Genomic DNA, 11,521 nt, shown 5'->3' on the forward strand with positions numbered 1-11,521 from the left:
AAGGGCCCACAGCCTCAGCCTCAGACATGTCAGAACCCCCAGCCAGACCAGGGGAGGGCCTGTGATGAGCACACAGAGGCGGAGGGTACCAGCCAGCATTCATTCAGCAAGCTCAGCCCCGCCTTGGGTACCAAAACTTCAGAGGTGACTTAGACCAGGCCCTGTCCTCAAGGGGTTCACAGCTCCCCAGGGACACACTCTTAAACATGGCATTTCAAAACCAATGTGGTCAATGCCCTGGGGACTATGGGGGCACAGGAGTCCCCAGTGAGGCCTGGGGGATGGGGAAGTTACCAAGTCCGGGGAGTTTGAACCCTTCCCTCTTGCTCATGCCCCCAGGCTTGGAAAGAGCAGCTGCTCTGGAGTCAGGGAGACCTGGGTTCTAAACCTGGCTTCTCCCTAACAAATAGAGTGGAGCATCAGAAAGTCACTCATCCTCCCTGAGCCTCAGGTTCCTCATCTGTTAAATGCGACACTGGAGTATGTAAAGCACTGTAGTAGGAACTTGGTGAATGTTTCTTCCCTCCTTCCTTACCATTTTCTTCTCCCAGGCCCTGTTTGATTTCACTGGGAACAGCAAACATGAGCTGAATTTCAAAGTTGGAGATGTGATCTTCCTTCTCAGTCGGATCAATAAAGACTGGCTGGAGGTAAGTTTGGAGGTGAGCATGGAGGTGAGACTGAAAATGAGGAGGAAGTGAGGTTGCAGGTAAGTTGGAGGTGAAGTCGTTTTGATTCTATGAGGGATCAGAGAAAGAGGAGGTATCTGAGAAGGCCCCAGGGAAAAAATGCTGTCCAAAGGTGTAGATCGGGGAAGCCTGAGGAAATATTGTGTATGTGACGGGAGCAGAAGATTCCGGCACCTACACTTGCCTCTGACCCCATCAGTGGTCACATTAGAAAGTCAGTTAACCCTCTGAGTTTCATTCCTTGTTCTATAACAGGGTCTCTCAGCCTGTTCACTCTGACTTGTGGGAGCAGGCAGTTCTCTGTTGGGGGATGCCCTGTGCACTGTGGGGTGTTTAATGGTGACCTTGGCATCCATCTGCTAGATGCCAGTAGCACCCCTCCAGCTGCAGCAATCAAGAGCGTCCCCAGACCTCTGGCCCCAGAAGGCAGAATCATGCCCAGTGGAGACGTGCTGTCTATAATTGGATAAAGTTACTCACCACTCAGGGAGTGAGTGAAAGTGAGGAGGGAGACTGACTTGAGCTCCAGCGTCTGACGTCACATCCTAGCTGTTTTTAGCTAGCTTTGTGAGTTTGGGAAATTTACTCAACCCCGTGGTTTCCTCTCCCGTAAATGGAGATAACCCTGGCTGTTTCTTCATAGGTTTCTGGGAAGGGTTGAATGAGACGCAGCTGTTCAGGGCTCGGCCCATATAGGGCCTGGGTGTGTGGCATCTTGGCCACGCTTTGTCCCTGCCAGCAGCAAGCATGGCCCTTACAGAGGCTCAGAGCACAACTGGAGATGGAGGGGATATCACCAAGTGGGAAGTCCAGGCCTCATGCAGCCTTTTGGATTAAGTCCTCTTGTTATGAAAGATTCCCTTTTCTCGGGGCTCCTGAAGCGGTGTGTGAAGGAGCTTATGGAACAGGTCCCGAGGCAGGGCCAGCCGCCAGGGGTCCGGAAACCACTGAAGGAAGGGGAGGATCCCTAGCGCCCAGGGGCTGGAGAGGAGTATGGGCCAACTGTTCATCTCACAACTTGGTTTGATTTTTACCCCAGTCCCGCAGCTCTGTCTCGGGTACTCATGAGCTCTGACAGCTGAAGGGTATTGCTGGGTCATTCTCCAGAAACAGGAAATGTTTGTTGACTTCTTGTTTTCTAGAAGGTTTTGTGGGTCAGTATGCTAAATGACTTCTGGCTTCAGATGGACGGGAGGGTTAGGGAAAGAGCAAGAGTACTACCTCAGCCTCAGTTTATATGTCTGTAAAAGAGGCTGGAACAATATGTCTTCCAAAGGGTTATGAAGATTAAGAGAACAGTTGACAAACCACAGCAATGGCTAGGTCTTGGCTGGAGTTTAGTAAAGAGGCCTGGCTGGAGGGAGAGTTCTGGTTGTTTGGTCTAGAGCAGGTGGTGTCCATGGATGGATGAATGAATGAATGGGCCCTGCCTCTAACCCTCTCCCTCCCTTATCCCGTTTTCCTCCTGGACACCTACCATCATATGACTGCCCGTAAAGTTCACCTGTTTACCTGTGCCTTGTCTGGAGCACAGTGGAAGCTCCAGGGGGAAAAGCAGGGATTTCCATCCCTTCTGAGTGCCCAGAGCCTACCCCTTAGCTGGCACTCAAGAAGTAGTCAAATGAATGACTGAGTGAGTGAATAAATGAATGAGATGAAAGCAGGTTTCCAGATAAATTCAGGTCTTGACTTGTTCAAAAATGGATGTCTTGGGGTGAACAGCTTGGTGACCTTGTCCCCTTTTTCTCTTTCTTCTGCATGAGGGGGCCCAGACCTTGTCTGACTTTCCTCATCATTGTCAAAGGGCAGGACCCCGGGACATGGCCCTGCTGCCTCTCCCAGCACCCACAGGGCAGTGTCTTCTTTCTTCCCTCAGGGCACTGTCCGGGGAACCACAGGCATCTTCCCAGTGTCCTTTGTGAAGATCCTCAAGGACTTCCCAGAGGAGGAAGACCCCACCAACTGGCTACGCTGCTACTACTATGAGGACACCATCAGCACCATCAAGTTGGTGGCCTGCTGGGAGGGAGGGGTCTGTCCAGCCTCCCTGGCCCTCCCCAACCCCACTCCACCTCTGGGCTCCAAGACCAAAACCTGATCACATGTCCCCCGACCAAACACACATACCTGAAAGCCTGCAGTGGCTCCCACCATCCTCCAGATAAGTCATACCCCATCACAAGACTTCAAGGTCCCGTGTGACCTGGCCAGCTTCATTCCCTTATCCCCTTCCTGGCCGGCTGCCTCCTTACTCCTGCCCACTCTCTCCTTAGGGACATTGCAGTGGAGGAGGACCTCAGCAGCACCCCACTCTTCAAGGACTTGCTGGAGCTCATGAGGTGAGGGGCTAGGGTGGGAGTTTCGAGGGGTGTCAGACACCCTGCAGGAGAGAACAGAGGGAGGAACACAGCACATTCAAGGGCTGGGCGTTTTGTATCTATTTCACCTTTTTGTTTTGCTCACCACATTAGAGATGGGGGGAGGGGGCTGCAGAGAGGTAAAGGGGCTTGAGGTTTGTGGGCCTGGATTTGCTGAAGTTTTTCTAAGTCAAAATCTTGGACTTGAACCCTTCTCCATCAGGGAACCACCACCTCCCAAGACCCAGTTATGAACAGTTGCTTTACAGAATGGAAATGGCATTGTTATATTACTGACTGTAAAAGTAATATCTATTCATTATTTTTTAAAAAGAATGTCAGAAGTCATGGAAAAGTATAAAGAACTGAAATCACCTCATATTTTACTCCTCTCATTATCTGATGTGCATTCATATTTCTTCAGCTCACACCCCACCGGCACCCCACTCCCCATAATTTTATTATTTAGTTGGCTACAGAGCATTGTTCTGTGGCTGCACCATAACTAAAGGAGCCATCCCCTTTTGTTGGCATTTAAGTTATCTTCCACTTTTTTACATACTACTGTGAATAGTGCCGCGATTCGCCTATTTGATGTTTTGCCTGATTATTTCCTTAGGATGATTTTCTAGAAGTGAGGTTTGGGGATCAAGGTGTTTGCAAGTCAGATAGAGCTTCTGACTCATTTTGTCAGATTTACCTGTGGAAAATTTGAATGGCTGTTCACCCGTCTACCTGTACCCAGATCAGACACTTCCAGTCCTTCATGAGTTCTTTGTGGCCACACACAGGGCTGTCTCGGGGGCTTTATCCTCCTCTACTCTGTGCTCAATAAAACCCACTTCTCTTCCCCATGACAGTTCTTAAAGTCTTCAGCACATTATAAGACATTTCAAGCTGTTCCACAAATTTATTGTGAAAGTCCCATTTTCCCCTGGAGGTCTCAATTTCCCCATCTGTACAATGGGAGATTGGACCACTCAGATGATAGAACCAGTGTCCAGCTCTGACCCCTTCCAATTCTTAGATCCCGGCCCTAAATCTCCCTCCATCCCCTCTCCCTGCTCCCACACCTAGGCCTAAAGGCTGCTGGACCTTTCCCGAACTCTGATCTCTCCCACCCAGGCGGGAGTTCCAGAGAGAGGACATCGCCCTCAACTACCGTGACGCTGAGGGGGACCTGGTTCGGCTGCTGTCAGATGAGGACGTGAAGCTCATGGTGAAGCGGGCCCGAGGTCTCCCCTCCCAGAAGCGTCTCTTCCCCTGGAAGCTGCACGTCACCCAGGAGGACAACTACAAGGTCTACAACACAGTCCCCTGAGCCAGTGGTGTCCCTGGGGCAGTGAGGGGACTCCTGGCAAAGAGCCCTCTGAGGGCATTAGGACCAAGAAGGGCTGGGCGTGTGGGACAGACTTCCTGGTTCTGAGTTGGACAGACCTGCTGACCTTGGCTTGTACATTTGGTCTCTGAATTAAATAAACCATTTCATCTCAAAGGGGCAGGCTGAGGAAGAGAATGTCTTTGGAGGAAAGAGAGGAGAGGAAGTAAAAACCCATTCATGAGTATCACTGAGGGATCATTTATATACAGAAGAGGGCCCTGGCTTTGTGCCCCTAATTCAGCCACCTGTTTCCTCACCTTGTTCCCTTGTGTGGGGAAACCCAGTGACACTCCTGTCCCTTCTGGTCACTCCCTTTTAAACCCTTTCCAAGGAGTAACCACTGGCCTCATGGAAGTCATCTTTCCCTGGGTACCCTCTGGGTCAGGCCAACACCAAGTCCTCTGTGTGACCAAGGTCAAGGGCTTCCTCTGCCCTCTTATTCCTGCTGCTCTGCAGAAGGGCAGAGACCTGAGTCATGCTGTTGGTGGTCTTCATTGTAAGTAAGGGGTGAAGGGAGGGCGGACTCTGGCCCCTCTGGGGAGGAAGAAGAAGCAGAATGGGAGGATCTCCCTCTGTGAGCTGAAGCCTTTTCTCTCCTAAGCAGCCAAAATATCAATAGGTATCACCTTCAGTAAGACTGCAGGAGGAGCTTGGCAGACCCCTCTTCTCAGTGAAACAAACATTTGATCAAAAAGTACTAAAAACCAACCATTGAAAGTTGAGAGGCCCTACTGCTGCAGCACAATGAGACCCTAGATAGCACACACTCTTTGAAGAATCATGAGCCTAATAAGAAGCAGTGGGTTCTCCAATGACCCTCCCATACTACTACCCACCCCTGCTGAAAAAAAAAAATCCCATGATAAGACCTGGGGTCAGAACCCACAGCCTCTGGGAGGTTGTTCTGGAATGCAGAAGCAGTGCTACTGTTAGAAAGCTTAGGCCCAGGGAGGCCATGGCATAAAGAGCTTGGACCAGGGGCTCTTGTGCTAGATCAAGGCCTAAGGGGAAAGGATGAGGTGATTCTGAGAGAGTGGTATCCCTGCCTCTAAGCAGAAGAAAGTCCCCTCTGGAGTGAAGTGTTCCCAGTTAGGCTGACTGGAGCCACTTGAATTAAAATGCAATAAAATCTCCTAGTCAAAGATCACTTAATCTCTGTGAGTGACAATAGGCAGTGAGAATAAATGGTAGCTTTAGACCCCCAGGGTCTGCAGATTATTGAAGTGCATGGCTAAAGTGTTCAAAGAAATAAAGGATGAAATCATAAAACTGAATGACCTAAAGTGAATGACCAGGCAGATTTGCAAAAGAAAAATGATGTATGCACAGGTGTATGTGTGTGTACATCTGTTGAGGCAGAAAAGACAGTGGATGAGTTAAATAGTATCAAAACATTACACACAGGTGATGAGAAAATTAGTGAATTGCAAGATAAAACCAGAAATTACGCAGAATATAACACAGATACAAGTAGTTGGAGAGTATAAAGATGGAATTAAGAGATGTAAACAATAGAATGAGATTTTTTTAAAAATTAGAATCTCAGTATGAGAAAATACAGAGAATGGCAAAGAGGTGATGTTTAAATAGATGGCAGATACAGTATTTCAAAACTGATGAAAAACTTAAATCTATGGATACAAGAAACATGTATGGATAAGCAGGATGAATAAAAAATGGTCATAACTGGCTGCTGCTGCTGCTAAGGCTACAATAGATCAAAACTACAGAACATGGAAGCCCAAGAGAATATGTTAAAAGGAGTCAGAGAAAGTGGAGATCACTATCAAATGACAATTAGAATGAGAAGCAGACTTTTCAATTGCACCAATGGAAGACAAAACCATTATAATTGTACCTTCAGATTTTTAGAGAAAATAACTTTCAATCTAGAACTTTATGGTCAGTAATGAAGGTGAGAGGACTTCCCTGGTGGTCCAGTGGTTAAGAATCAGCCGGCAAATGCAGGAACATGGGTTCAATCCTGGTCTGGGAACTAAGATCCTACATGCAACAGGGATAACTAAGCCTGTGAGCCACAACTACTGAAGTCCAGGCGCTCTGGAGACTATACTTCACAACAAGAAAAGCCAGCACTTGCCACAACGAGAGAAATGTCCACACAGCAATGACGTGCTCATGTGCTGAAACAAAGACCCGCCGCAGCCAAAAATAAATAAAAATAATGAAAGTGTGTGTGTTAGTTGCTCAGTCATGTCTGACTCTTTGTGACCCCATGGACTATAGCCTGCCAAGCTTCTCTGTCCATGGAATTCTCCAGGCAAGAATACTGGAGTGGATTGCCTTTCCCTCCTCCAGGGGATCTTCCTGACCTAGGAATCGAATCCAGATCTCCTGCATGGCAGGCAGGTTTTTTACTGTCTGAGTCACCAAGGAGGCAATGAATGTGAAATGAAATCAAGTATGGATACAAGTGGAAAATCTGTCATCAAGATACCTGAACTATGCTGTATATTAGAAATTAGCCCAACATTGTAAATCAACTATACTTCAACAAAGAAAAAAGATACCTGAACTAAAATTATCTTTAAAATACACACTTCAAGAATAAGGAAAATGGCCCTTGAGGGATAATCTGAGATGCAAGAGCAAATGATAAACAAAAAGGTGAACATAATTTTTGGACTTGTATTGACTTAGCTAAACTGCAACTGTATTTCCTAGAATTTTCTTCACTGCGTGAATCCAGGTTAGCATGAGCCAAAAGAGACATTTTGCAAGAGACATTTAGAAAGCGATTGTGAAGCAGCGGCCAACCTCTTTTTAGTTTAGGTAAGAAGTGTTGTCCACTATTGTGCAAACCAGACAGCATGAGTAACGAGAGAAATATCATCTGACTGATTAGCAACCACTTTGCGCCCGTGGTGCATATTCAGTGCAGGCATTCTGGACGAGAAAAAAAAAACAACAAACCAGACTGGTGAGATGTTATCATCCTTCCTGGAAAACTGTTATGCACACCCCCTTCCTGAATTTGTAATGAAAAGCAGTGTTTCAGTTTTAATTTCTCCCTAGTGGGATTTATGCATTACAATCCACAAACAAAGAATTTTTGAGCAAGGGTAAACACATTTTTTTTCCTGACTGTGCTTGCTGCAATCACAAAGCCTAAGACTCTGACACTCTTGAAAGAGTTCAGTCTTAAGAATGTCATTTACAGAACTTCCAACGTTTAAGATGATGCTGATAAATCAGCATTGACAAATGCTGATGCAGACTCTGTCTATGTTGATGTCACTTCTTCCCCCTGATCCACAGGGATCCATGGGTTTAATGCAATTAGAAAATACACTCCAATAATATTTTTGTTGTTTAGAGTTTCACAAACCTATTCTAGAATTGATATGAGAAGAGTAAAGGACTTGGAATAGTCAGTACTCCTGAAGAGAATAAAGTGATGAGGCATGCCCTCCGGATAGCAAAACTTATTTTAAAGCAACGGAAAAGAAAATGGTGTGGTATTTGGACAGGAATTGACAGTCTGGCAATGGAACAGAACAGAGAGCTCAGGAACATCATGCATAAATGGTATTTGATATATGATAGAAGTAACTTTGCAGATCTGTGGGCTTCCCAGGTGGCTCAGTGGTAAAGAATCTGCTTGCCAATGCAGGAGACGCAAGTTCAATCCCTGGGTCTGGAAGATGCCCTGGAGAAGGAAATTGTAACCCACTCCAGTATTCTTGCCTGGGAAATCCCATGGACAGAGGAGCCTGGAGGGCTACAGACCATGGGGTTGCAAAGAGTCGGGCATGGCTTAGTGACTAAACAGCAACAAAATTTTGGAGATGTGGTCTTCCCCGATAGCTCAGTTGGTAAAGAATCCACCTGCAATGCAGGAGACCCCGGTTCGATTCCTGGGTCGGAAAGATACCCTGGAGAAGGGATAGGCTACCCACTCTAGTATTCTGGCCTAGAGAATTTCATGGATGGTATAGTCCATGGGGTCACAAAGAGTCAGACACAACTGAGCGACTTTCACTTTCACTTTCACATGGGAAAGAAGAAAATCAAAGAAGAAAATCAAAGAATGGTACCTGGGCAAATTATTCAATCATATGGAACTCAAAACGAATGAGACTGAATCCCTAAGTCAAACAATTCCCAAAGGCAGTTTTAGATGTATTAGGTTGTAGGAAGGAAAAACAATACTTAGGGAAGATATACCTAATATTCCCTACCTAATCTTGGAGTGGGAAAGAAATTCTTAAACAAGACAAAAATAAATATTAATACATTTGACTACGTTAAACATACAAAGTTCTGTTTACCAAAAGACGTAAGAGACCAAATAAGCCAAAAGCTAAAAGAATATATTTGCAAGATATATAACTGAAAAAAGATTAGTCTAGAATATATAAAGAATTCCCACATATAGAAAAGAAAAATACAAACAATTCTATTTAAAATGAACAACAAACATGAATATATTTTCCACCAGGGAGGAGCAAATAAATGGCCAATGAATAATGAAAAGATGCTCAGTAATAATAAGAGGGATGTAAATTAATTCACCCTCTTTGGAAAACCATTTTCCATTGTTTTGTAAAGTTGAACATTCATGTAGTTTATGATCCAACAGTGAACTCTTGCACAGGACCGGGATACAGCAGCTCTCTTTGCAATAACCCCCAACAAGGTTATCCAGCTGAGCTCTCATCCAGAGAACTGTAGGTTCATTCATTGATTCGAACACAATGGTGAAACACACATGGCAACATGAAAGAGTTTCAGAAATATAACCAATTGGAAAAAATTAAGTCTCAGAAGATAGGCTCCTATTTTTATTTATTTTATTTATTTTTTATTATTTATTCTTATTTATTTATTTTTAAAATAAATGTATTTATTTTAATTGGAGGCTACTTACTTTACAATATTATATTGGTTTTGCCATACATCAACATGAATCCGCCACTGGTATACACGTGTTCCCCATCCTGAACCCTGCTCCCTCCTCCCTCACCGTACCATCCCTCTGGGTCGTCTCAGTGCACCAGCCCCAGAATGGCATTGAAACATGTATAATATCATATATGAAACGGATTGCCAGTTCAGGTTCAATGCATGATACAGGATGTGCTTGGGGCTGGTGCACTGAGGTTCCTATTTTTATGAAGCTCAAAAACTATGAAGAAAGAAATAGCAAACACAAAATTTTGGATAGGAGTTGCTTCCAGGAGTAAAGGAGGGAATACATAGGGGAGAAAGACAGTTGGGTAAAAATGATGGGTAATGTGTTGCAGGACTCAGCTGTGAGTGGTGGGTTCACAACTGTTTGTTATACTTTGTAGCTTACACACATGTTACATATATTCTTTTCTAAATATCACTAAGACATTAAAGGTATCCTAGAGATTAAAATTTTAGGATCAGATCAGATCAGTCACTCAGTCGTGTCCGACCCTTTGTGACTCCATGAATCGCAGCACGCCAGGCCTCCCTGTCCATCACCAAATCCCAGAATTCACTCAGACTCACATCCATCGAGTCAGTGATGCTATCCAGCCATCTCATCCTCTGTCGTCCCCTTCTCCTCTTACCCCCAATTCCTCCCAGCATCAGAATCTTTTGCAATGAGTCAACTCTTCACATGAGGTGGCCAAAGTACTGGAGTTTCAGCTTTATCATCATTCCTTCCAAAGAAATCCCAGGGCTGATCTCCTTCAGAATGGACTGGTTGGATCTCCCTGCAGTCCAAGGGACACTCGAGAGACTTCTCCAACACCACAGTTCAAAAGCATCAATACTTCAGCATTCAGCCTTCTGCACAGTCCAACTCTCACATCTATACATGACCACAGGAAAAACCATAGCCTTGCCTAGACAAACCTTTGTTGGCAAAGTAATGTCTCTGCTTTTGAATATGCTATCTAGGTTGGTCATAACTTTCCTTCCAAGGAGTAAACATCTTTTAATTTCATGGCTGCAGTCACCATCTGCAGTGATTTGGGAGCCCCCCAAAATAAAGTCTGACACTGTGTCCACTGTTTACCCATCTATTTGCCATGAAGTGATGGGACCAGATGCCATGATCTGAGTTTTCTGAATGTTGAGCTTTAAGCCAACTTTTTCACTCTCCACTTTCACTTTCATCAAGAGGCTTTTGAGTTCCTCTTCACTTTCTGCCATAAGGGTGGTGTCATCTGCATATCTGAGGTTAATTGATATTTCTCCCCGCAATCTTGATTCCAGCTTGTGTTTCTTCCAGTCCAGCGTTTCTCATGATGTACTCTGCATATAAGTTAAATACACAGGGTGACAATACACAGCCTTGAAGTACTCCTTTTCCTATTTGGAACTGGTCTGTTGTTCCATGTCCACTTCTAACTGTTGCTTCCTGACCTGCATACAGGTTTCTCAAGAGGCAGGTCAGGTGGTCTGGTATTCCCATCTTTTTCAGAATTTTCCACAGTTTATTGTGATCCACACAAAGGCTTTGGCATAGTCAATAAAGCAGAAATAGATGTTTTTCTGGAACTCTCTTGCTTTTTCCATGATCCAGCGGATGTTGGCAATTTGATCTCTGGTTCCTCTGCCTTTTCTAAAACCAGTTTGAACATCAGGAATTTCACAGTTCACATATTGCTGAAGCCTGGCTTGGAGAATTTTGAGCATTACTTTACTAGCGTGTGAGATGAGTGCAATTGTGCGGTAGTTAGATCATTCTTTGGCATTGCCTTTCTTTGGGATTGGAATGAAAACTGACTTTTTCCAGTCCTGTGGCCACTGCTGAGTTTTCCAAATGTGCTGGCATATTGAGTGCAGCTCTTTCACAGCTCATCTTTCAGGATTTGGAATAGCTCAACTGGAATTCCATCACCTCCACTAGCTTTGTTCGTAGTGATGCTTTCTAAGGCCCACTTGACTTCACATTCCAGGATGTCTGGCTCTAGGTGAGTGATCACACCATCGTGATTATCTGGTTCATGAAGATGTTTTTTGTACAGTTCTTCTGTGTATTCTTGCAATCTCTTCTTAATATCTTCTGCGTCTGTTAGGTCCATACCATTTCTATCCTTTATCGAGCCCATCTTTCCATGAAATGTTCCTTTGGTATCTCTGATTTTCTT

General features: G+C 45.0%; 1 protein-coding gene across 2 annotated transcripts in view; it reads left to right on the top strand.

Moving 5' to 3' along the window:
- NCF4 (neutrophil cytosolic factor 4, 40kDa) overlaps window positions 1-4,541 on the top strand; it is an 18,712-nt gene extending 14,171 nt beyond the window's left edge. Inside the window, exons 7-10 of one of the 2 annotated variants that reach the window (XM_010860547.1) lie at window positions 552-650; window positions 2,566-2,696; window positions 2,963-3,028; window positions 4,172-4,541. In XM_010860547.1, the coding sequence (XP_010858849.1) occupies window positions 552-650; window positions 2,566-2,696; window positions 2,963-3,028; window positions 4,172-4,367 (492 nt within the window). In that variant the 3' untranslated portion in view covers window positions 4,368-4,541. Of the gene's footprint in view, window positions 1-551; window positions 651-2,565; window positions 2,697-2,962; window positions 3,029-4,123 lie in introns of both variants that reach the window. The other variant, XM_010860548.1, reaches the window with a different exon arrangement.
- Window positions 4,542-11,521: the final 6,980 nt, after the last annotated feature.

Source organism: Bison bison, unplaced genomic scaffold (assembly GCF_000754665.1).
Source record: "Bison bison bison isolate TAMUID 2011002044 unplaced genomic scaffold, Bison_UMD1.0 scf7180017864468, whole genome shotgun sequence".
NCBI lineage: Eukaryota > Metazoa > Chordata > Mammalia > Artiodactyla > Bovidae > Bison > Bison bison.